The sequence below is a fragment of the Micropterus dolomieu genome, unplaced genomic scaffold (genome assembly GCF_021292245.1).
Source record: "Micropterus dolomieu isolate WLL.071019.BEF.003 ecotype Adirondacks unplaced genomic scaffold, ASM2129224v1 contig_13453, whole genome shotgun sequence".
NCBI classification, from domain to species: Eukaryota; Metazoa; Chordata; class Actinopteri; order Centrarchiformes; family Centrarchidae; genus Micropterus; species Micropterus dolomieu.
In genome coordinates this window covers 6,269-33,577 of record NW_025742439.1, presented here as the reverse complement: position 1 = coordinate 33,577, position 27,309 = coordinate 6,269, and the positions used below count along the sequence as shown (strand labels likewise).

General features: G+C 41.5%; 1 protein-coding gene across 1 annotated transcript; it reads right to left on the bottom strand.

Annotated features, from left to right (window-relative positions):
• Positions 1-4,368: 4,368 nt before the first annotated feature.
• LOC123966441 (unconventional myosin-XVI-like) lies at positions 4,369-25,311 on the bottom strand (the record flags this gene model as incomplete). The annotated part of the gene is made up of 8 exons (XM_046042604.1): positions 4,369-8,024; positions 16,889-16,974; positions 17,710-17,862; positions 20,227-21,474; positions 21,592-21,965; positions 23,921-24,194; positions 24,335-24,431; positions 25,209-25,311. Coding segments are annotated over 8 exons (2,506 nt in total), but the record flags the coding sequence as incomplete, so codon positions are not given.
• Positions 25,312-27,309: the final 1,998 nt, after the last annotated feature.

Below are 27,309 nucleotides of genomic sequence, written 5' to 3'. Positions count from 1 at the left end.
CAGCTGAAACCCATGTCTTGCATACGTCTGTGCGTGGTGGTTCTTGAAGCACTGACTCCAGCTGCAGTCCACTCTTTGTGAATCTCCCCCACATTTTTGAATGGGTTTTGTTTCACAATCCTCTCCAGGGTGCGGTTATCCCTATTGCTTGTACACTTTTTTCTACCACATCTTTTCCTTCCCTTCGCTTCTCTATTAATGTGCTTGGACACAGAGCTCTGAACAGCCAGCCTCTTTAGCAATGACCTTTTGTGTCTTGCCCTCCTTGTGCAAGGTGTCAATGGTCGTCTTTTGGACAGCTGTCAAGTCAGCAGTATTCCCCATGACTGTGTAGCCTACAGAACTAGACTGAGAGACCATTTAAAGGTCTTTGCAGGTGTTTTGAGTTAATTAGCTGATTAGAGTGTGGCACCAGGTGTCTTCAATATTGAACCTTTTTACAATATTCTAATTTTCAGAGGTACTGATTTTGGGGTTTTCATTAGTTGTCAGTTATAATCATCAAAATTAAAAGGAATGAACACTTGAAATATATCAGTCTGTGTGGAATGAATGTATACATTATACAAGTTTCACTTTTTGAATGGAATTACTGAAATAAATCAACTTTTTGATGATATTCTAATTATATGACCAGCACCTGTATTTGGACGGTGGAGCTAATGGCCATGTGTTCAAGTTTATTTATATAGCACATTTAAAAACAAGTGCTTTCCACAATAGACAACAAATATACTATACTATATAGACTATATAATATATAGATGACAACAGTAGAAAAAGTAAAAAATAAAATAAATGTCACTACTCAACTCTGTTTGAAGGCCAATGAATAAAGATCTTTAGGTCTTTAGCAAGGATTTGAAAGTGTCAGGAGTTTGGGCATTTCTTATTTGAACAGGTAAAGTATTTCAAAGATTAGGAGCAGGTACTGAGAAGGCTCGGTCACCTTTAGTTTTTAACCTGGATCTGGGGACATCAAGGAGCATCTGATTGGATGACCTCAGTGTTTTGACCAGAGTGTGTACATGTAAAAGTTCTGATAAATAAGAAGGTGCCAACTCATTTAAAATTTTAAAAACAAGCAATAAAATCTTAAAATCAATCCTAAAGCGGACAGGAAGCCAGTGGAGCGAGGCTAAAACAGGGGTAATGTATGCATCCCATGCATGTATTACTCTTTCAAAGTCTTTGCGTGGTAGGTAGGGCTTGACTTTGGCCAACAGTCTCAGCTGAAAGAAACTGGCTTTTACTACAGAACTAATCTGCTTTTCAAACTTAAAAGCACTGTCAAAGATCACACCTAGATTCTTGGTAAATGGATGACTATATGTTCCTAAAGTACCAAAAACATCTATACAAGCACTTAAATCCCCAGGTCGACTGAAGACAACAACCTCAGTCTTACTTTCATTCAGACAGAGAAAGTTCTGATTCAACCATATTTTAAGATCTCTCAGGCAGTTGAGCAAGGACTGAGTTGCAGCTTTGTCATTAGATTTTACAGGTAAATACATTTGTATGTCGTCTGCAAAGCAATGAAAGGAGATGTTGTGTTTTTGAAAATGGACCCCAATGGCAGCATGTACAGTGAAAAAAGCATGGGGCCCAATATGGACCCTTGGGGGACCCCACAAGAAAGAGGGGCAGCAGATGAAGAAAATTCACCAAGGTGAACAGAGAAACTTCTATCTGCCAGATATGATTGAAACCATTTGAGGGCTGTGCCCCTAATGCCGACACACTGTTCGAGTCGGGATATGAGAATGGAGTGGTTAACCATATCAAAGGCAGCAGTCAAATCTAAAAGCACCAAAACAGCAGAGTTTCCAGAGTCAACAGCTAAAAGGAGATCATTAAAAACTCTTAAAAGGGCAGTTTCAGTACTGTGACGAGGCTTAAATCCAGACTGGAATTTTTCATATATACTAAAATCATCTAAAAATGATTGAAGTTGATTAAAAACCACTCTCTCTAGGATTTTTGACAAAAAGGGGAGCTTAGAGATAGGTCTAAAATTAGAGAGGTTTGAAGTATCCAGATTGTTCTTTTTTAAACGCGGTTGCACAACTGCATGTTTGAAAGCAGCTGGAACACACCCTGAGCTGAGAGATGTATTAACCAAGGCGACAATGCTTGATCCAACAGTGCTAAAAACATCTTTCAAAAAGCGTGCAGGAATACTGTCAAGGGGGCAGTTTGCAGGACGTAGTAGCTTGACTATGTCAGAAAGAAGGGGGAATGTAACTGGCTCAAACTGCAGGAAGACAGCTGGGCTGACAGGGGGGACAGAGGGGTCACTGGTAAATGTAGTGGGTGAAAAGCTAAGACCGGCAATTTTGTCTATAAAATATTTCAGGAAGTTTTCACATAAAATTGTAGATGGCACAACACAGTCTGATTTGCGAGGGTTAACAAGAGAGTTAAAGACATTGAAAAGAACCTCAGGCCTCTGGCTGTTATTTGCTACTACATGGGATAAAAATTTAGTTTTAGCAGATTTTACTGCTCTCTGGTATTTAGATAGTGTATCCCGCATAGATAGTGTGTGGAGCTAGCTATCTTGCTTAGCCAGAGGTGGAAAGTAACGAATTACATTTACTTGCGTTTCTGTAATTGAGTAGGTTTTTTTGCGTACTTAAGTCGTTTTTATAATCTGTAATTTTACTTTTACTTAAGTATGTTTTCTTTGAAGTATTGTACTTTGCTACATTTTAAATCACAACCATTACGGAGTAAACGCAGAGTAGCATATAGCATCCTTAGCTTGAGCTAACTCGGTCACGTCAAGCTAGGCGGGAGTGGTTTCAGCAAAACATATTTAAAAGCAATAGCATACAGAATGCTCCTGAGGAACTCCTGAACATGTGCACTTTTCTCTTTATTTGCTAAAGCTAAAGTTGGAAGTACGGATATTTAAAGGTTGAGTTGAGAATGTGTCTAGTTGTTCATTCAAGTCACGTCACCATGATAATACTGAATATAGTGTAACATGTTGGTAGGGTTAAAAAGACATGTATTTTGTACAATGTAGGCCTCTGTATTGTTTTTATATTTTGTATTTGAGAATGTTTTAAAAGTGTGAAACAAGTAGGCTTAACAGTATCAAAGCTACTGGATGCATATGATTTTGGAAATGTTAAACAGCAGTAAATATGAGTCATAGTACCAGTTGAGACTGGGAGAGGCAACCTGTTGGTAACTAGTTAATTATGCTTAGTCCTATGTTAATAACAAATTTGTTATGCTAACGCCTATGAAGTCACATTAAAATTACCACCTGTTGGAATGTAGCCTAAATAAGGATACGACTTAATATACAGTCAGGTGTTTCCCATTTTTCCACTCCAGTGCGGCCTGCCATAGTCTAAACTGCTCTACAAATAATGAAGCAAAAACATTCACAAAACTTCTGAAAATAACATTAAATGTTCTCCAACATTGTTTTGCGCCATTGCTTAAGCAAGGGATCTGTCAAACAAACTAATATCTGGTGTTGTGCCCAGATCAAATTGCAAACGACTGAGATTTCATTAAATAAAATATAATAAGGGCTATAAATAAGATATTAAATCTGTATAAATAAGTTATTTTAGGATAAAATAGTAACTAAGTAACTGAGTAAATATTAAATGAGCTACTTTTTACTTGAGTAGATTTTTATAACAGTAACCTTACTTGTACTGAAGTAAAAACCCGTCAATGTAACAGTACTTTTACTTCAGTACAATATTTTAGTACTCTTTCCACCTCTGTGCTTAGCGAGGTGCATTTGTAATTCACGTTAACTGTCATTTTAACAGGGCTGACAATTTTGTCTAGGGAACAGTAGTATTAAAACTAAATGTACTACATCTACATCTCTCTGTAGAAAGTGAACAGCCAATTCCTAATAAGCTTTTTCAACAGCTCTGGTTAAATTTACGCAGTGCTGAGAGTACGACGCACTCTAGCCCGATTAACAGGTAACCATGGTAACGACTTGTCAATCACAGATAATCCCACCCTGAAGCGTAGTCTGCTTTATGGTCTATTTTCCTCTAAATGGGGCCATAATTTACTAAATGAACATCATGTTGTATTGAAGAAGACTTGAAACTAGCGATTAACACCATAAACTCATTAGGAAAGTGTTTACTGAGGTAATAAATCAGCTGAGAAGTAGGGTCATTTTACCGTTATATCTATTGGACCGGACTTCTTTTGGCAACCAGAAGAGTCGCTTCCTGCTGGCCGTTCAATAGAACGCAGGTTTAAGGGACTTCAGCATTTGCCTCAGTTCTCTGATCGGACGTTTCCCGCTTGCCATTACTACTGTACATCTGATGCATGCACTATTGTCACATACCCACACCCACATGTAAAGACTGGCATTGACACAATTGTGCTTTATTGCTGTACAGGTACAGTACTTATAAAACATTGGGAAGATAATAATTATGAAACATCACATACAATCTTTTCTTTCCACAAACACATATGTATGCAGGTTAAAATATACTGTGTGTCATGTACAAAAGAAAGACTACGATAAAAAAACAACACTATGAAAGGCAGTGAGATACCCCTGTTTAGGTGCTAAAATACTGTGTCTCTCCGGACAACTATACATGGACTGGGGACAAATAAAACGTCCATTCCGCACTGGCTGTAGCACCAGAGAGCTGATCTCAGAGCGGAGGATTTTTAGATTCCTGACTAACAATGATGACTGGCAGTAATCTGGCTGCCAGAGTTTGGTAACGGTTAACGACAGACTGAGCTAGGTCATCTGGGATTGTATATGATGGAACTGATATGTCTGTGGGTCGGTCGAGTTAAAGGAGGATGTAAATGGATGACGAGTGTTTAGACGAGACACAGGGGACAGTGCAGTGATTCACAGTGCAGTGGGAAGCAGTTCTTCATATTAGACAGCCACTTTTATCTTTTCAGCATGAACATGTTAAAGGGGCCAGGCCCAACATGTGGTCATGCAAGGTAAAAAGCACTCATATGCTTTAAAAGTCAATAAAAAACATCTCATTTCATGAAATCAGTAAACATGGTAATACACAAAACCATAATGCACATGACTGACGGAGTTATAATGAAGACTCAATACAGAGGCTATAAATTGTCTTTCACTGGCATTGGCAAGTTGACTAGCATGATCTTGGTTCTTGGCTTGACCTTTCTATTTTGTTTGATCAGGTTTAAGTCCTTGTGTGAATGAGCTGAATCATACTATGATGAAAATGTTTGACATAGTTCTGCAATGCACTCATGCAACCCCAATCACAGCACACGAGGTGTGAGTCATGGAGCAAATCAATACCTTGCTGCGTCATTATTAACTTGCTTTAAAAATATTAACTGCACACATAACTTCTGAAGACAATAATCACATTAAGCAGTCAGGTACACTGTTTAGATACAGGCGCATGTTCCAGTAATAAGATACACAGGGTGTCATTGATGTGCACAGGCAGTGAAAGAAAATGTTGCATTTGTACATTCAGCCAGTCAGTCAAAACACAGCTCAGCTCATTTGCCATCTCTGTAGTATCAGTTGTCTCTACTAATTCCTCTTGAATATTTGTGCACCTGCATGGACAGCAGCTGAGATCGATCCTGTGACGGTGCTGCTAATTCATAAGGCTGAATCAATCAGACACATTGTGGGTGATCAGTGGGGATGAGAAATCAATTAGAGCTATTGATACTTTGCGGCTCTAATAATTCAGACCGATCTTCAAAGATCAAACAGCTTGTTGAGACACACCCAGCCCATTACAGAAGTCAACACAACACCACATAAATATTGTGCAATAAAAACATCCATATACAATGAAAACATCTGCCTTGCATCATAGGAACAGAAGGGAATAAACAAATACTATTAAATAGAGTATAAAGGATTTCATAGCCATAGACAATCATTCTAAAAAAAAAAGATTCACATTTTAAAATAAACCTCTTCTCTTTACCTCAGTCATTGCATCTAACCCAAGACATTCTTAAATCTCAGTTTCACCATCATAGACAGTATTATCTCATCTCTTCCTCATCTTTCAAATCAATCTCTGTGCTTTTCTGCTATAGTAAAAGGTAGAACATACAACACTGGTTACTATTTACAGAGTGTTTACCATGGAGACACCCGTAGAGCCGGTTTGATCCATTAGGAACGTGGGGGGAGGGTCCGGTTTGTTGGGGTCAAATTGGGGAAGGAGATGAAGGGAGGACACGGGAAGTAAAGGGCGTCTGTGCGGACACAACCACGCTGGAGGACATCTGTACAATAGTCGAGTTCATCTGTGCGTGAGTTTCTGAGCTCTGCACAGTCTCCTGAACAACACTGAACTCATGAAATTGTTCTGGTGTTGATGAGACACAATGAGAGTTAAGTCACCACCTGTCAAGTGTAGACTGTTGTTTTTCTCCCTTCTTTTTGACATGTTCTTTTGATCTATTTAAAAACGGTTCATTGATTCACCCTGAACCGCAGTAACATCTATGGTTTGGTCATGTATGTCAGTCTGTACATATATATGGGGACTACTGTGTGCATCACTTTTTATAACTATACTTGTTAGTTTAAACCAGTGGTTCTCAAACTGGGGGGCGTAGAGCCACAGCGGGTGGGTGGTCAACGTTAAGCAGACCTTAAGTTGCATGAATATGATTCATATGGTGACATAAACAAACACCAGCGCTCTGATGTTATCAAGACTTTTTTGCTAATTTTACTAATCTGAATCTTCAATTTATTTAAAAAATATGAAATCCCCTTATTCTGGGTTGTTCAATTAACTTTTTCAGCTTCTGAAGAGGGCATGACAGAAAATGTTTCAGAACCACTGGTTTAGATGTATCGTTCAAGGGTTTTGTCACTTTGGCACAGAGCTTCATGTACACAACATGAACTATATACCTGTCAGCTAAAGCTGTTATTTTAGCTTTACCTTTTTACCTTAAACCAAAGCAGGTTTTTTGTTGAATCCCCCTTTCCTAGTAAAGGTTAGTGCAGTAGTTTGCATTTTGGCCAGAGGTTTTTGTTCCTCAAAGGCTGGTAACAATGGGGGAAGTGAAGTGCACCTTGGGATATTATACTGAGGTTACCCTGAGCCCTGGTCACTCGTTGCCAGGGCTGCAGCAGCACTTAGAGCCCAAATGTGAGAAAGGCTAAGTGAGAGCTGCGTACCTGAAAAAGTCCCATGTCCCATAAGCCAGTACACTGATGCTAAAAACTGGAGGTGTCCGAAGGCGTCGGCTGACTTGTAAACTTCAGAGAGGACTGAGACTCGGGGATGCACACACAAGCAATCATGGGAACATCATAGGACGGCATGTCAAGTATAAGCAGCACCATGTTTTGGGGAGGAGCTCCTTTGATTGCAGCAGAACAACATGATAGGCTAGGATTCAGACAGACTAAAAGAGCCATTTAGTATCTGACTACTATCAAAACATTGCTAGCCTGCTCTTTAATTCAGCCTCATCATACATTTTGTCTCAGAGGAACTGAAAATAAATAATAATGTGATTGACACAAAAAAGCAGCTCCCCATGAACCTCTACTGTGTCTGCTTTCTGCTCACTGTTGATAAATAAAACTAGTCAGTGTCACAGAGTGCTGAGCTTCTATCATATAGGTTTGGGAATCCTCCACAGTTGAGGTCAAAGGCGCAGGGGCAGGACCTTCAGCCCAGGGACAAGGCTCATGCTATGGGGCTTGAAGCTTTAACCTAGCCCCTGGGCACTGAGGTTACTTGGTCCACATAAAAAAAGAGCATGTGCGAGTGTGGCTGAATAGAAAGGGAGGAAAGAACATCATATCCAGTACATGTGAATGCATCACACGACCTCTTTCATGGAGAGGCCTTCCTGTTGGTCCAGAGCAGCGTGGGGGGCAGGGGTGGGGACTGAGGTGGACGGTGCTTCCAGTCGCCCCGCCCCTCACACTGCACTTGCCGCCATCGCAGAAGCTCCCCAAGGGCGGCCCTCTCATTCCCGTTGGACAGACAAAACCGCTGGAACACCTGGAGAGATGGAGATGGAGGAAGGGAGGAGAGGCGAGGAGAGAATAGAACATGTTTCAGATCACGCACTGAATAATGACTCTCCTCGAATGGTTTGACAAGCACATGACAGAAAGCTGACCAGGCTGTGGCTGGAGGTGGTAGGAAGAGAGGAGTGTGAATGACAAGCAGTGGTTTTATGAAAAGAAAAATTGAACCGTAGCTCATTGTTCTGGCAAAAATGAAAGAAATTCTAAATACCATCGTCTGATCCATCATCTTGAAAGAGGCAGTGATCACTGGGCTTGGTTTCTCTTCTTAAAGCAGGACAGTTTTTCTCATGAATCACTCTAATAAACAACATGGAGAGGAATCTGGGGCTGGCACTGAGCCATCTCATGAGACAGTTAATACAGAGGCAAGCAGTGAGGGGGAATTCCTTCTCTAACTGACAGCAACTAATTTCCATATCTGGACTCTCCAGACATCACCTCAAAGAACATCATAGAAGAAGGAGCCCCTCAAGTGGCTCTTGTACGTTTTTTCAGACACACAGGTCAAAAGCACAAAAGTACACACATGCATCCATCATTCACCTTCCAGTCAATATCCAGGTAAATTAATCATACAGGAATTCCAATCTCCTTCTGTCAGTAATACCTGCTACAGGACCAAGCCCTGATGATTCAGACCACATCAGGAATTGGAGGTTATAATGGTGGCAGTGGATGGGTTGTTAAAAGGAAACAAAATGTTCACTCATGTTCAGAGAAGAGATTTAAAGGATAAGGCTGGCATCACTCTTCTTTATATCTTTCTTCCTATCAACAAATCTTATGAAAACACCAAAAGCAAAAAATGTTTTTCTGTCTCACAGTGCTTCCTTACTTCCCTATGCTGTCATAGCACTCAGCCCCAAGCCCAATGGTTCCTACTGAAGATGTAAATCTTGAGCAACACATGGGCACTGTGGTTTTCAATAAATGTTACTAAGACAGGAGTAAATAGTGCATTTGTTGGGGACTAGTTTCAACCCCGCTTTTATATACATAAAAGCGCACCAGGACGGTGCAGTTCACAAAGTGAACTACAGTGCCCATGTTGAAGGAAAAGGAAAATGTCACCCGGCACCACAGTGTGGATCATTGATGTTGATTGATGATGATTTCACAGAATTTTTTGAACAATGGAGCTCTATGGCACAACAGATAAGCTGTATCAGGCTTTGGCTATGCAGACTTGTTGGTAGGATCAATTCATTGTTGGTTTTAGTCTTTTTGTGGGCTTTATCGACAATAAGAAAAAACTAGAAAACATATTGTCAACCATATCGTTGTAAAATTATCATAATAACAGATTAAAACTTAATGTAATGCTCTAATCAAAATATCCTTCATCATTCGTTTCCTGCAACAGTTGTTCGCTCTACTCCCTCCTCCATCTGCTGGAGTTGGAGCTGTGAGCTAAATCAAGTCATCAGTACTTCTAATGCCACATTTTCTCTGCATATTGCCAAGCATACAGTACATTTAGTGATGCATTCCTCACAGACATTGCCACATAGCCAAAGGTACACATAGACAGGCATACACATACATACACAAATAAATGCACATTGCACACATTATAATGACACATACATATGTAGCCATGTACATATCTGGAGAACCACACACCTGTGAGTGTCTATATGTACACGCACACAAACACACATACAGATTGATTGCCTGCACAAATGCAACAACCTAATCCATAATTTACACCTCCCTGCCAGGCTATTCTCTCCACTGGCGCCAGCCAGAAACACCAGCTACTGGAACAGTAGACAAGTAGGAACACGGTGTCCATGGACACACACACACACACACACACACACATAAACTCAATGCAATAAGCATCAGATACAGTTTTGACAATCCAGTCATTCTGAGAGAAGAACACTGAGATTATAGAAAATATAAATCAATTTAATACTCATCTTCAAAGCTTTGGCACAACATCAAAATAAGATGGTATTGCTGCATTTAGAAATTACATTGACCTTGTGCTTAAAATGGCAAGTATGTGGACACTCAAACATCACACTTATGTGTGACTGGTGAAGATCTCATTCCAAAACCATGGACAATAATATGCTTCCACTCTGTCTGCAGGATTTTGGAAACTGGCTGCAGGGATGTGCTCTCATTCAGCCACAGAGCTTTAGTCAGGGCAGCCAAATTCATCCACACCAAATTTGGAAAATTATTTCTTTATGGACCTCACTATGTGCACAAGGGGATTTTCTTGCTAAAACTGGAAAGGGGAGCACACTATTGTGTGATCATTGAATTCTATAGAAGATTTCCTTTAACTGAAACTAAGAGGCCTAGATTAAAGACAGCCCTGGATGAGAAGTATACAACAATGTGTTGTCCACATACTTTTGACCATGTAGTTTACTACAAAGGGTGTGTGTTTTAAGTGAAGACTTCTGTAGAAAGCCATCACAGTTTGGGTTGAGCTGGTAGAATTAGGCTGAATGGGACTACTCACTAAATGGGACTACTCTGTTGACAGTGTGGGAATGCCAGTGCAGAGGGCTCTGGCAAGAACAACGGAAGGTCGTCTGACAAACACGTTGGACCTGGCTCAACTTTTCACAGAACGCAATACGGCGCCACTCAGCAAGGTGCTGTGTTGGCCAGTCAAATACATGCAAGGGCATATTCCTGGTAGATTATTTGCAGCGTTGTTGTTGTTGTTGTCTGATAAGCATTCAAACTCATGAATCTGTTACTCAAACTAGTCTTCCTGGATTTAATTTTTTGTCTCACTAGTACCTGAAAGAACAGCCCCTTGCATTTGTTTTAATACAGGAATGTTTTCTTACTGTCATAATCCCTAAAAAGATTTCATCTACTAAAACTGATATGAGTGACATTAAACAAGATAAAATTTCTGCACCAGTTTTATGAAGTAGCCAAAATAAAACTGACTGAGGACAGTCAGATTCTCTTCCTCCCTTGAAACACCCTCCTACCTCTGAAATTTTAACCATGTCCTTGCTCACAAGGGCATGTGGGAGGGAGCCAATATACAAACCAACATGTTAATAGTTTAGCAATGTTATGGTAATAACATGGTAATGTAGGATGACTAGTGGTCATTCCAAACTGTCGCTCACAGACTGGGATGTCCTGATGTCCTGTCCTCTGATTTTCTCCTCATAAAACAGACACATTCTACAGCCAAACACCTTTATACGCTAGTCTGTCATGTGGGAAAAACACTATGTATTCTGATTTATTGCGCTGAGCGCTGTGTGTACATTACATACCACAGAATATAAATAAATTACAATATATTGGTGCTTCTCATAAACTATGTACAACAGCCTCTATCATTTGTACAATACTAACACTAAACTATACCCAAAAAGAAGCTAAAAAAGAGCGTCATTAAATAGTTTGTATTTCTAAAACCATTTTTCCCCAGACGTGGAACGAGAGAGGGTAGAAAATAAGAGGGACTGAATAGAGGGTCCTATTTGTGAGCGCTTTCCGGGAAATTTTACCAGATAGGTTAGGTGACAGGGGATTTCAGAGAAACTAGCACGACACCTTCACTCACATATGCTTTAACTATGGCAAACATAGGGATTCATGTAGAGACAGGCTCTCTGTCTGTCCGTCTGATCCTTAAAGGGTTGTTATTCTGAAAGCAAACATGTAGCACAGTCCTTCTCCCACTTTAAATGCCATTCCTTCTGCCTAAACTTTGTCTAAAACGGGAAAAACAAAGAATATTAATCTTTGTACCATCCAATTATTATCCTGGCAAAACAGACAGTCTCTCTATTCTTTATATGATTAGTCAAGACTGCTGTTAACTACTAACTACAGGAAACAAAACAAGCCAGTCTATTCATTCCTAACTGAGTTATCCGCCCCCCTCTTCCTTCATCCTTTCCTTTTCATTTATCCCATTAGATCTACTAATCCTACATAAACACAGTCTGGAATGCAGCTAACTGAAAGGCATTCTGGGTCACAGAGTAGTTCCCATCTCTTGAATGAACTCATGGTAATGAACCTATTCCAGACACCAGCTTAGTTAAGTTAGGAACCAAGATAAAAGTGTTTTGCCGTCCATGTTTTAATGGTAACAGTGAGTAGCCACACTTTCACTGACCAGTTCTTGCACAGAGATAATATCAGACACATGAGGATGAAGATCTGGAGTGACTAGTTACACAACCTTTAGTTAGATGCAACACCAGTGACAGCAAATAATCTGGAAGAAGACTTTTAGAAAGGTTTAAAAAGGGGGTTGTGTGATGGATTCAGCAACATGAAATCCAAGCAGATGAATAAGCAATGATAAAAACTGCAGCTCTATTTTGTTGAACAGATACTCAGAAGTTCAAGGTTGTGTTAGCTGTAAAAATCCATTTGTATCAGTGTTGGTAGGCATGCTTGTTTGCCTTTTCATTAGCATATGGTAATTCAAGGACATTGTAAAAAGAAGCAAGGATGCCTATGTCCACTACAAGATGCATTTACTTAAATTGATCACCTCTCATCTATAGGAATGCACAAAATTGACATTTTTATCAATATACAATAAACTGTGTTTTCCATGGTCACTTTTGCCAAAAGCAATTTCAAGTCAAATGTAGAAAAATCTTGACATTCTCAAAAAAAATTTCTTGCATTTTCTTTCTACAGCACGTGCAACCTTGAAACCGCTCCAGTAAGATGCTGACTGTCACGCTGCTGCCTCAAGTGAAAGAATCTTTCATAAAAAAACCTAATGTGAGAAATGTGCTCCCTTTAATCCTAGCAGACGTTTATAGAGATCTCCACTTAAGGGGGTATTCATTTTATCCATTCAAATGAATAGTTATTCACACCGTTATAGTAGATTAGAGTTAAAATAAATGAAAGCACACTTAAGCGCTTGTAATAACCAGATGAATCATTCACAAATCTTATAATATTCATCTCAGTACCAATTACAGTTACATGGATGTTATGTGTAACTGATCACGTCAGCCAGCATATCCATATATGCTTTCTCTCTTTCAAGAACCCACATCACTGCAGATGGTTAAACTGACCATACAGATTTTCTAAATTTAGCATCTTATAAATCATCTATAACACCAAACAATAGTGTGCAGATATACAGATGCCGTGACTCTAGCTGAAACCAAGAGCTGCAGTTTCCTTTTAGAAACAAGAGATAAAAAAAAGGGGGGGTGGGGGGTGGTGGTCACTGATTCTAGGATCAGACTTTTTAGTTAGCTAATCTGATTCCAGACCAGTGTTTAAACAACAAAGAGCACAGTAAACAAGGGGAGCAGGTAAAGCTAAATGATGTAGGTAAAGCAGTGGTTTTCAAGATTTTTACTCTGAGGATTTGAATGTTTGCATTAAAACTACCAGAAATTTTGATCAAAACATTCTTTTTCTGCCACAAATACTGAATATTATAGGAATCCATTGTAACTGCAATGAATTCAAGACCTCTGCCTCCATTCTCTATGAAAGAGCAAACTAAAAATCTTTAAAGCCACCTTTAAAGTCTACAGGAGGCAAGTCATTCATACTCCTAAAAATAGACTTGGCTGTAGTATTACTTTAAACAAAAATTATTTTATTTACTTACTTTTATGAAATAAGGATCATTACTGGCATGATCCCACACTGATTCTATGAAAAACACTGCTATTAAGGGTGGATAGCAGCGAGGAATGACATACACTCACCACATCCCTACACGTGAACAGGGCTTCCAGTGAGCCCCCCTGCCCCCCCTCGCAGTTTTAGAGGGCGGCCCCCGCACCGAATGGAGAAAAGTTGAGATGGCCCCTCTGGAAGATAAAGGAGGGAGTAAGAATAACAGCCAAGCTCATTGGAATAGAAGGGAGAGAGGGAGAGAGAGTATTTGGGTATAAGAGAACAGCCCAATAGTTCACATATTCTGAGAAAAACCTTAGAAAACTAAACTTCAAAAAGATGCGAACAGTGAGTTCACCCCCAACATTTAGTCAACATGAGGATTGTAAAGTGGGTACACTGTGTGCCTTCACATCTCTAGTGGCAGTGTTTTATGAATGGCGTGTCCTTAGCGACTCTGAAAGTGGGACACTACGTACTTTGCTCATTGGTGTGCTTCACGCACCACTGACAGTGACACTCAATCACTGACAGATGCAGTCTGTGATGAATCTAAATCATTTTCCCTGTGATGAAACTCTCCTATGAGACGAGGACAAAACAGCTGCTTCCTGGAGTACATGATACTGTGACACAAAATACTGAAGAGAGCATTTACAGTGTGGACGCTGTGGGCGACAGTCTCTAGATCAATTACTGTTATGACAGCAGATGTCTTAAATAAATATAATTTCCTGTTAGAGTTTGTGGGTTCACTGCTCACTCAGTCTGTAGATATGATCTTGGTAACAGCAGGAGAGTAAAACAGTGTGTGCATTTAAGTATCTATGTGTATGTGTTATGTCGAATGTACACAGATTCTGGCTGTGTTGTGTTCCTGGCCACGCTCAGCAGCGATGATGTTAACTGAAGTTATTTTCTCCACATTTTTCATGTTTAACAAGCACATTTGCAGCTAATTTAGAAGGTGTAACAGACAGACAGACAAGCTTTTGTTGCTTTGCTTGCTTTACGTCAATTTCATAGCACAGTTGCTGTCAATGACTTGTACTGTTGTTTATTTTATCTCACAATGTTGTAAGTAGGGCTGCAATGATTAGTCGACGTAATCAACGATGTTGACTATAAAAATTCGTCGATGTGAAATTTCATTGTCGACACATTGTTACATAGATGCCGTTTAAGGGAGAGATGGCAATCTTCATATTAAGAACATTTCTGTTTTTTTATTTCTATCTGCAATGTACTACAGGAAGTGCTGGGGGCACTATCGCTTCCACTGTCTGCCATGACTGCTTGACTGTAAGACCACTCACGAAGAAGAAGCATTCCTGTGATAAGCGGAAAGTAACGGAGAAAGAGGCAAACAACAAGTTTTGTACGCTATTTAATCACTAAGTACACTTTTGAGCAGTTTTGAGGCGAGAAATCAACTGTGTAGATTTTGAATAAGGCAGTTTTACCAAAGTTGATGGCGAATTGAAAATGTGCTCAAACGTTTTCGGGGTTGAGAAGCTACACAAGCGCCTGTAAGGATAGCGGTGCCAGCCGGCCGGCCAGTCAGGCCCACAGAGCGCCCTGGTCCCAGTCACTTAGACCACTGCAGCAGCAACAACAGAGCAGCAACATCAGAGGAAAGGCAGTGTTTCCTATATGTTCATTTATTTGTGGCGGCCCGCCACAATATCAGCGCTGTACGCCACATACTGATTTTTGCTGTTGTTTTTTTACTAGGCTTATTTAAGCTCGTCTCTTTCTCTCCCCCCCTCTACCTCATGAACACCACAGCACAAATCTGTCCAACACAACGCTGGCAATGTTGGAGACCCAGCTTTAAAAAAGTTATTAGTAATGAGTAATTGTTTAAAGTACATCAAGGAACATCTGGCTCGTGATGCAGCCTACAGAACATTCTCCACTTATAAAACTTAAAGTACTTTTGAAAAAAAAAAATAAAATAAATGACAGAAGTAGTATGAAAGGGGACTGTTGCTTTATTGTTCTAAATGGACATTACATTGTTAGTATAAAGTTGTGGTTGTAGTACTTGCTTTTAATTTGCTTTTATTTTATATACTTTCAAAGCAAAAATCTTTGTTAAACAGTTACAAGTTTTAAAGTTTGCATAAATCAGTGAATTATAGGAGTGGCCTACGCTGTCTTGTCATCTTACCCGGTTTCCCCCTGGCATTGATACTGGTGTTCATTCTGAATAGCAAACCTCGTTCACTTAATGGTAACGTTAGCTAGTTAGGCTGTGTGTTGGAGATCAGTAATTCACTTGAAAGATATTTAATTAGTTAAATGTTTTAATTAGGGTTAGGGGTTGAAAAACATAATCGTAACTAGTCGACTAATCGAATAAATAATTAACAGGCTACGAAAATAGTCATTAGTTGCAGCCCTAGTTGTAAGTATAAAATAATGATTTCATCTGCAGCTCAGCAGCTTGGTAATAAATACCATTAAACATAGTATTTATGAGCTGAGATTTAACTCTCACAAACACAAAAAAACTAGAAATCTACTAGAAAAACTAAATCCTTCTATTAACCACAGAGCAAGGGTGGATCTTTTTCAGTTCAATGATTGATTAACACAAAGAAAGCATATATAAAGAGAATCGGACGGTGGTCTTTGTTGATAAAAGACAAACTCTATTGTCTTTTTTTTGCCTGAGGTGAAGGTGTAGCACAGGATAATCAACATGAGAGCTTTGTGTCTCTATGTTGTTGAAGTTCTTGGTCATGTGAGTGTAATCACACTGGTAAGCCCCTATATCTTTACATCTTATCTATAATAATTAAGGCTTTTCTAAAATATATGTGTCTCAGTTATCAAAAGTTTCTTTCACTCAACATGGTTTCCACTTGGTCATCAGATTTTTATCAATTATATTTATCAGAGGCTGTGTGTGAGTGCGTGCAACCGTGCAGGACATTAAATTCAATCCTGTACACAAAGCCAGAGAAAGCTCATATGTCATCAGTGAAATACATGCCTGATGTGGTTGTGCTGTCATTGTGCGTATGTTAATGTGGGTGTATGTGAGCATGTGTATGTGTGTCAATCACAGGTTTTAAACGAGCTGGCTAGCACATGTTGCCATCAGAATAAAAACATTTTATAATATTAATGATATTCCACTCACAAAATTCACATTTATGTGTGCTGCAATCACTGCATTTGTGCTTTTAGGAGCCTGTCTCTTTGTGTGTTTACCTGAGTATGATGGCTGTCCATGTGTCTGTGTAGAGAGGTGGAGCTGGAGGAATTTGACTTGCTGTGACTCTCGTCCTCCAGCGTCCCTGAACACACAATATTAAAAGCACGTTACAAAGCACAAACATCTGAATGGAGTTCCTCCCACACACAGACAGGTACTGACTGAAGGGCACCTCGCCCTTCAAACACAAGCAGTTGGCAGAGGGGTTGAAAAAGCTTTTCTCACGCAGAAGGAAATGTTAACGAACACCACCGAGATCTCTATGAGCATTTAAGAAATATTGTAATCACTCTGGCTGCAGCTGAAAAAACATTATCCCCTTTTGTACCTGTGGTCTCCATTCTCTCCTCACTTTATTCAGTGCCTGTACAGTGCTTTTATTTCAGGCATCACCAATATTAATATAGGTGATTATGTGACACTTTTTGTGACGTGAGTAAAAGGGTAAAAAGAGAGTAGAGTGAAGAAAGTAATCTGGGAAGCCAGACTAAGCTGTTGAGTCAGTGGTGTTAACACTCTTTGTAGGGCTTTCTGTAGGACTTTCTAGAAAATTAATAGTCTATTCTTTATTTAGAATCACATGGCCTTTTAGTATCTTTCAGGTATAAAGAGGTCTGATATCCATCATTTAGTTCTACACTCTACTCATCTAGATGTACACTCAGGCACTCACATTTCTTTGTAAATACATTCAAAAAGTATTAATAATTAAATTATTTATTAAACACCTGTTTTTGCTCTAGTGTGTATTATCTGTTTCACCCTCAGCATTGATCCACCTGTGAGCCATGTGAAAGTATAATACTCGGGCTGTTACCATTAGAAATCTGGTTGCCATTCTCTACGGGGGCGGGGCTTGGTGAATGAGAAGAGTGGTTGTTGGCGTTCTTGTCCTGTAGCTGCAGAGATGGTGAGGTGGGGGCAGAGCCACAATCTTCCCTCCCTGGCAGATTGATATTAGAATTGAATCCTGGGAAAAATATAGTCAAAAGTGTCAGAGCATGTCATATACAGTAGACATTAATTACAGTAAATATTTAGATTCCATCATGCGTAATATAATCAAAGGATTTGTAGGGTACAACAGACTCTAAAACAGCGCAGGGGAGTTGCTGTAATATTGCAAAGTTTTCTAATTCTGCTAATGTTTTACTTAGTCCCACTTCCAGCCGTCCTTGCACATGACCTGCCTCTGCTGCTGCTCCTCAGGGCTCACATGCTCTCACACACTTAATGAGTAAGTGACTGCATGCACATATGTGTATGGGAGTGTGAATGGGAATTCATCAGCTGCTGTCCCACACTTAGAATGAGTGCCTCCTGGCCCCCCCGTGGTCACAAGATGCCTAAATATAAACTTTGCAAAGTCTACTATAGGTCCCATGAGGTAGGTGTGTGATTCTGAGGGACAAAGGGCTAGGTAGAGGGAGGGAGGCCATGTGAGGGTTGCATGCTTGTGAAGAGATGACTCACAGTGAGTACTTGGATTTGTACAAAGACTATCATGAAGGAGAATTGGACTTTTATACAATTTTGGGAAATTTGTATGTGGCTGTTAAAGCATAAGGTGTTTTTTGACAGTGATTTCCTGAAGCCTGCCAAGACCATTTGCCCTCTTCCCCTGGCATTGCTGTGGTTTTCTCATTCCCTGAGGATGAGGAAGGGGAGGAGGAGGAGGTGGAGTGAGAGGCAGCTGCTCTTCACAGAGATGTCAGGGATGGCAACTGTCACCCCTGACCACTCCCACAGTGTCAGGTGTTAGACTCTGTCATTTAACAGCCGAGAGGGAACGGAAGTAGGCCATCCTGTTAAGCCCTTTGGCATCCCTCTGCGCTCTGATCTAAGAGGGCTGCCTTGCTTTGCCCACTCAAAATAACAGCAAGGTTGTGAACCCCAGTGCCAGGTTCCCCTGTCACACACAGTTTCCATGACGCCAGTGCTTTTCCTGCACAGGTCCAGGTGGTTATGCAGACTCAAGTGGCAGACGTCCCGTGAGGCATATGCGTCAGACGGTGCTCTTGCTGTCATACCGTCTCTTATAAGGAGTTCAGCTTCCTGCCCCTTGAACTTGTTGCAGTTATAAGTATGACACAATCAATTTTTCTTGATTGTAATTTTTCTAACTGTTCGGGATGTCCTGTTTGCTGCTGCTGTGCAGTCACAATGTCTTCAGTAGAACAAGAGTGAGCTGATAAATATTTGATACCCATCCTCATCATTCTACTGCTCATGTATTATTAACCCAGCCACGACTAACACACTTGGAGGAAGCAGAGACTCGGATAAAAACACACTGGGACAACGCAACTTCTACTTTCTCTCATATGCCTGTGCTTTCACACGCTGCAGTATCAATGGGAAATTCACTTTCATAAAAGCACCACATAGTAATCTCTTTGTGGGTTTGAAAACTCTGACCTAAGGACCCTCTTGTTTCATTGACTATGTGTGACAAATACATTTGGCCTTGTATTGCAAAGGTCAACCTTTGCATCAGTGTCACAGGGCCTGTGTGTGCTCTGCAGGTAGTGCACTGAGCCATCACTACTAGATCATAGTTACAGTGCAGTGGGATGTTAAGTGGGCTATAGCAGCTAGCTCATTAGGTCCCAGAGCCAAAGGACACTGCACTAGAAACTGTAACAAATGGGCTGTCTCAAGTTGGCCATAGAGGGTGGCTGGTTACACCTGAATCAATGTAAGGAGTTTCTAAATGTAGAGAAGGGGGATTTATGAGTAAGGCTGTTGGGTTCTGGTACATCCCACCTCCCTACCACTCAATGTGTGTATGTGTGTAAACCCATACGCACCCCACACCCGTACACAAAAAGAGGGGGTTATTACTTACCTACTACCCTACACTACTCCTGCTGTACAGAAGGTAATCATCCAGTACGCAATAAATCACATGGCACAGAGCAGGAGACTTTGTTCATGAACTCATCACAGTTGATAGAACACATAATGGACACATGCACTCCTGCACAAATGTGGCCGCATGCTCCCTCACGCACGCACACACACACACACACACACACACACACACACACACACACACACACACACACACACACACACATATACCCACACACCAGCAGGTTCACATATTGGTGGTTTGGCCTAGTCTGGCCCAAGTTATACCAATTTCAAATGCACCATTCACCCATGAATGTAGATGCATTTAATATCAATGATTGGAGGAAAAAGTTAAGACAGAAGGAGAAATGGTTATTTTATCCTCTGTTCAGTGTTCTGTGCAGTGATGTTCCTCAGCTAGTGTTTTAGATGCGTGTAGCTCTGTGTTAGTGTAGGAATGTGTGCATTACTGACAGACCTCCATCTCTCATCTTGCGGCCAGATGTGGACTTCCTGAGCAGACTGCGTCCAGAGCTGAACAGAGTGTTGAGCTCATCCAGTGGGCTGGTTAGGGGTCTACCATTTGCTGGGTTGAACAGCAGGGGAGAGGAGGAGCATGAGTGCGCTCTCCGAGGCTCAGCACGAGACATCTTCACTGGGGAGTAGGGAGGTGGCTTCCCAAGTGGTTCCCCACTTGCCCTTTGAGAGGATGAGGTTTTGGGGGAGTCTGAGCTCCCTGTGACAGATGCTGCTCGCGTCAGAGCCAGGAGGCCGGCCTCAGGCGGGAAGGGGAAGTGGGAAGGAGGTCTGTAGGGGGGAGGTGGGGCACTGGGGGGAGGAGGCGGAGGTGGAGGGGTAAGTGGAGGTGTAGACTTCTTCTCTGGCATGAGGACAGTGAGGCTAGGGGAGGAGTCAGCCCTCTGGCGGGCATACTGCGGGGACAGCGGGCTGTCTGGGCCAGTAGCATAGTTGAGGTTTGTCTCAAACACAGGCAGCTTTTTTACCTCTAGTGGGGTGAGGGGTGACTCGTCTGAAGCAGGAGAGCAGGTGACGGGTGAGGGGGGAAACACAAGGAGAGGTGGACGGTGGGGAAGCAAGTTGGGGAAGGGAGCAGGTATGTCACAGCTGCCATCTTTGCCGTGCTGAGTTTTGGGAGTTCCGCTGCTCTGTGAGAGAGTGATGTCCATGGCAGCGGTCACCCCAGCTGACATCCGTGTGCTCTCCCCGCTCTGAGGAGGAGATGCCCCTAATCCCACCAGGCCCAAACCTAGACCCTCTCGTTTGGCTGCCTTGCTAACCACAGCTGCAGGAGTTCCACCGTCTTCGGGAGGGAAGTACTTCATCTCCTCATAGACGGCCTCGTAGTCAGCCTGCTCTGGGCTATCAGGGGGCTCCTGGAGGCTGCGAGCCCGTGGCTGGGAGCCCAACATCTCTATGTACACGTCCTCTTCGTCTTTGCTCTGGTACAGGCTCAGTCCTACCCCTTGTGGGGCATCTACAGAGGCAGCTCTCTGCATCAAACCACCAAACCCTCCAAATCCACCAGCACGGGACAGCAAGGCCAACTTTACATCAGCAGGACGCAGCTGGTGGATGTGGGGAGCTACAGCGTTGATCTCCTCATATGAGCCTGTCAGCTTAGTGTTGGGACTGCGCTTAGGTTTTGGAGGCGGAACCTTCCTCATGGTTGTGTAGTCATCACTGTGAGGACGGGGCTTGGACAAGGCTGAGGGAATTATAAAAGAAGCAATTAAAAATAGAGAAAGTCAAGGTACAGTAACAACAGTGACGCAGAAAAAACACCATCTGTTGTATCATCTAAAGAACAGTAGAGGTCATATACCTGCAGGGTCTGTGGGGGACAGCTGGAATTTAGGAGGGCTTCCAGCTGGCGACCCATACCCCTCTGGAGTAGGGCTCTCTTTCGCTGCCATCATCAACCCAGCGCTAACAGCTTCATAAGATGCACTCAGACGAGTGTTGGGGTCCCTCTTTGGTTTGGGAGGAGGTTGCTTCCGAGGAGAGGAAAGACCTCCCCCGCCTGCCCCATCCTCGTTGGTATGTGCTACCTGTTGCACGACTGGTTTGATGGCAGAAGAATGGACCATGTTCTCTATGGCGATGGGGATGGGTACTGAGCTAGACCGAAAGTGGCGAATCACTCTGTTGCCCCCGCTGAGAGGACCCTCATAGATTTTCCCACTTTTCTCTACAACCCTACAAATCAGAAGAATAACAGAATTCATATTTAAATGAAAGAAATGAAAAAAAAAAAAATTGTTTGACAGTTTGTATTGTTCACAAACATCATCACTTGTGCTTGATTCATGCTTTTCACAAAAAAGTAAAAAGTATAAAAGCTTTAGTTAAAGGCAAAACATTTTCCCAACCAATAATCTTCTGATGCAGATTGAGTTAATTATATAATTTAGATCATCAGTATACTCAAAGTCAATGTATGCCTGCTTCAACTGTCATGCCACAAATAGGAGCCAAGGAGGCCAATTGGAGGATAAAGACCAAAGAGATTATGCTTTAAATCTAATCTCCTTGCAGTAATTTGATAACATGCAGTTTGATATTTCCTTTGCTAATCTGCGTGAGCCATCTGTTGGTTCCATGACTGCAGGCGGGGGGTGGCCGAGCATGTGTGAAGTTGATGGGGGAAGGCATTTTAAAAACCTGGAGAGAAATTAGGTGAGTTTGGGTGAATGTTTGCATGTGAGTGTGTTTGTGTGTATGTGTGCAAAAGTGTGTATGTGCCTATTAATCCCCTCGACAATACTCCGACTATGACTCCTCTACCAGACCGCCTACTGATACCCCTCCTCCTGTTCAAAGCCTCCCTGTCAAGGACACATAAAGGATACAGAAATCATGTGTGTATGTACACTCATGTGTCTTTCTTCTCATTTTTCAGAATGTATTGCTAAACCCTAATGTTAAAACTCAATTTAATAATTAAAGTATATCAAAAAGTGTGTATCAGTGCAGTGCGGTTCCTTTTTGTATTTCAACTGTGGCCATTACTCAGTAAAATGATATACTACAGTTAGTAATTGTCCACTCTATTTACTTTATACACTTTTTTAAGGCACTTTAAAGCTTTACATTTACAAGATTATGTTTTGAAGCAAAACACCTTGACATCACTTTGTCAAAAAGCCTCAAGACACAAGCATATTCATAATCAATCACTGTCAAACTGAAATGAAATCTGCATTATGTAACAATGGCAACAATCATGACAAATGATATTGCTTCCTCTGTAGAGAGAAAAGGCTTTTGAAATAAGAAATGCATTTATTATGCAGCATACCGTAGTAAGCATCATATATATATCACAGGTACACATTTATAGGTTTATTAGTGTTGAAATGCATCAGTCACATTTCAGGCATTAATATAAACAAGGCTAGCGTTTTTCAAAGATTACAAAAGTGGCTTTTCAAAATGAACGTCGTTAATTTAGCACACCCTCTAAAGAGCTTCTTATAACCTTTTTTACCCTTCTAACTCAGTCCTCCAGGGTTTTTCCATTTTTTCCAGGCATGATATGTCATACTAGAATGAGGTGAGGTGGAGATAAGGATAGCGTTCCATAGCAACATGCACACAACACAATACTAATAGGATTTGATAATGCGGACTGATTATCTCACTATCCATCAAGAAACTTACAGTTAAAAGCCTACAGTGCAAAGAGATACAATAACATCATTAATCAAAAAACACATGTTGCGCAGACATAGGCATGCAGAAACATGCATACACACACACAGAAAGGGAAATGATTCCTTCATACAAATCTTGTGAATGATGGTAACTGTAGATTGTTTACTTTCCAGGCTAAACAATCCTACAGTCACTATGATGCCATCACATTTAGTATAATGAATTATGTTGTAGTAAAAAATAAAAGCCCTATTTTGGTGAGTATAAAGTCTTGATTCTTGCATTAGTGCGAAGAAATCTGTAGCATGGTGCAGTCTATCATCCAAAAAACACTTGAACTTTTTGATCAAATGTTTGACGAGAGTGTGTAAATAACATTAGAAATACCAATGGGGAAAAAATAATAAGTACACATCTACATTGCTTAAATATTCATGCATTTTTGTCTTCAAATCTGAATGAAGGTGACAGAGTTGTGAAGGTGTTTGCTAATTTACCTCCTGGTGGGCTGATCCTCCTCTTTGCCCACTGGCTCAGGCCTTTCACCAAGTGGCGGGCTGTTGCTGAGGGTGTTGACAAGGCTGCTACCATGGCAGCGCAGGCGGTCGCTCTCTCTTGCGATGTCAGATGCATTTTGGATGACCAACTGGTCATAGGTTCGCAGACCCATGTCCTCTGCCCCCTGCAGGAAACGCTGCACACAGCACTCCTCTTTCTGCTGTAATGACAGCCTGCGCTGAACACGCTGTCTGGCCAGCCAGCCACGCACCACTGAGACAAGAGGAAGAGGAGGATGAAGAGAAGGATGGAGGAGGAGGGGAAGACAGAGACGCCAGAGGTGTCAGTGAAAGAAAGACATACAAACCCTAAAAGAACATCATGGGTTGCTGGTTTGTTATTTAGGACATTACCTTTCTGACAGGTGATGATCTTTTTATGAAGCTGGTAGCAGCGGTCGTTGAGCTGGTCTGCCTGCCAGTATCTCAGAAACACTTTACTACTGCCCATCTACACACAGAACGACACAAGTAATCTGATCAAGAATATATGCAAAAGCATTGCTGACACTTCACTGCCATCATCATCAGTCTTCGGGAATAGGCTGTCCCACTAGAGGCTGTCCTCTTCTTCTGAAATCTCAGAAGAGAGTGACTTGCTATTTGAGAGATGGGAGAGAAGTAGTAGAGTAGCAATGATGTATGATAATATGGGTGGGTGTGGAGTGTGGGCAGGATTTGGGGTTTGCATGTTGATCACTTCCTGGGCTAAAGGGACATTTGGAGGAGGGTGGCTGGCGACAGAGGTCACTATAACAGGTGCACAGAGCTGTGGGGGTAACATACTAACACAGACGGACACTCATTCCAACACACGCTACTTGTAGGAGTAGTGTGTGTGTGTGTGTGTGTGTATGTATAGCAGGGCTGTATGAGAAGGTGTCTGTGGGGCATTGTAGAGGAGCGTGTGTGTGCATGTGTGAGGCAGGAGCTGATGCGACCTGTAAGGTCACACACTCAGACACAACAGCAGTCTGGCAGACAGCACAGAGAGGGGGGAGGAGTCTGTGCTGTTGTGCGCGTGTGTTTGTGTGTGCATGTGTGAGGAGAATGATGATGAGGTGAGGACAGCTGGAACAAGTTGCCAAAGATTCCATGGGATCGGGAATATGTAATTTGGCGAATCTTTTGTTACTGATGGAGACAGAAAAAGAGGCAACACACACACACACACACACACACACACACACACACACACACACACACACACACACACACACACACACACCTGCCATCCCTGGAGTTTGAACTGTTGCAGAACTGAGCGGCATCTCTCCTCTGGTGACAGTTTCTTTTTGTCTCCCAAAGTTGGGACCACGAGGTCTTTATATCTGAGACACACAAATAAAACAGAAAACACAAAGTGTTGAACTTAAACATTTAGACAAGAAATATTGACACCCCCTTTTCAAAAACAATGGGTTCAAAGGTTAGTGGGGTCATACGGCAGCCCAGCCAAACAGCATCTGTTCCTATTGGTGTTGCCCTAGGCAACTGCTATGAATGGTCAGCTGGATAGAGACAATGTTTTGCTTGTGCCAGGGATGGTAGGGGTGAAAGGGAAAATGAGCAAGAGAAAGTTTGACACAGAATTCAATGATAGAAAATGTATGCCTCTTGATATGTAAATAACTGTGGATAATTCTATATGCGGTGTGTTTTCTGAATGAAAATTCTGAATGTTTAGACATGAATGCATGTGTGACAGAGGCTGGCTTATGAAGGGAAACTTGCCAATTTGAATGCTTAGACCAGATCAAAAAATGTGAGTGGAATAAAAACTTAACATTCTCCCTTTCATAAGCAGTTACTTTCAAAGGGCCCTTGTGAGCCCCTTTGCACCTGCTCCAGGAAGACTCGGCAGCCACCCAACTTAAGTAAGTGTAACCATAATTGTGCAGAAGAAAAGGGAGCATAGTTAAAATGGTGTATTTGCGCTGGTCCACACTGTCACACTGCATGTGATGATCCTGATGTGGTGTGTTATGAATATTTAATTTACACTGTTCAGCTTCGGCTAGAGCATTAACACCTGTGACAGACAACCCCCGATGCCTACAGAGCTACTGATTAAGATGAATGGGTAGTCACAAGGTACACAGTAAATGCTATGGAGATTTTTGACTTGTCATAATAGGAAAAGCACACTTATTACATTTATTCATTTTAGTTGACGCTTTTATCCAAAGCAACTTACAATTGAGCTCACACGCCTCTGGAGCAACTAAGGGTTAAGTGTCTTACTCAGAGAGTCTCACAGTAGTTTTGAACCCAGGTCTCTCACACCAAAGGCATGTATCTTATCCACTGCTCCACCACAAATAACATTAACTTACCCAGTAGTCCTGCTGTAACATAATGCATCTCCTTCTGCTTGGATGACATAAGCATTATCAATAACATTTTTCCTATTTAGTTGTTATTTTGTACCCACAAGGACATGCAACCGATTATAAACACATTTAGATATGAATTGCAAAGTTGGTGGCATGGGTGACAATTCCATATTTTTTGGACAATAGACTGAGAATTTACACTTATATTTCTGTCCAGGAGCTGCAGGTAAATATGATTTCTTTATCTGGAAACTGATGGATGTCAGTGATACCCTGAAACTGTATATACCTCAAATAAAGCTTAATTTGTTAAACTTTGATGAGGTTAATGTTATCAGTAGCTGATATCGCTGGTACAGGGGCAACCCACGCAGATCAATATTTTAAAGTAGCCCCACATTTTCAGTCCTTTGGCTTTGCAACACCGCATTATAACTAGAGCCCCTTTTGTAACATCTTTTAGGCATCCATTTACACAGACAAGTCAGCAACTATGACATTCTCTGAATGAAATAGGAATAGAAATACACAAACCCCTCAAACATTGTATCAGCTGGTCAGTGCATTATGTCAGTCAGTGATCTGTCTTTTCTGTTATTAATGAGAGGCAGAACCAGCTGATGATGTGACACATCTGAGGAGGAAAATATAACAAGCAGATGGCTGGAAGCATAACCCACTTGTGTTGTCAATAGTGAGTGAGTGAGGGCATGTGCATTTGGGATGTATTTGATTTGCAAGAGTGGGGTCCGTCTGAACTCTACCTAACCCTCTCTCTGTATGGTAATACCAGTCCTACAGACAGCACACGTCCCACTGGGCCCATAAAACACAAAGGAACTCTGTAAACCCATGACCTTCCCTATGAGGATATGAAAACCATCGATGGTCCCTGCTTTTACAAGACCCAAGGGGGCTTCATGTGGAGTAAAAGAAGGGAAATAACCCTTTTGATAACAGTTTAAGTGGAGGGCTACAAGGCGCTAATGTTGT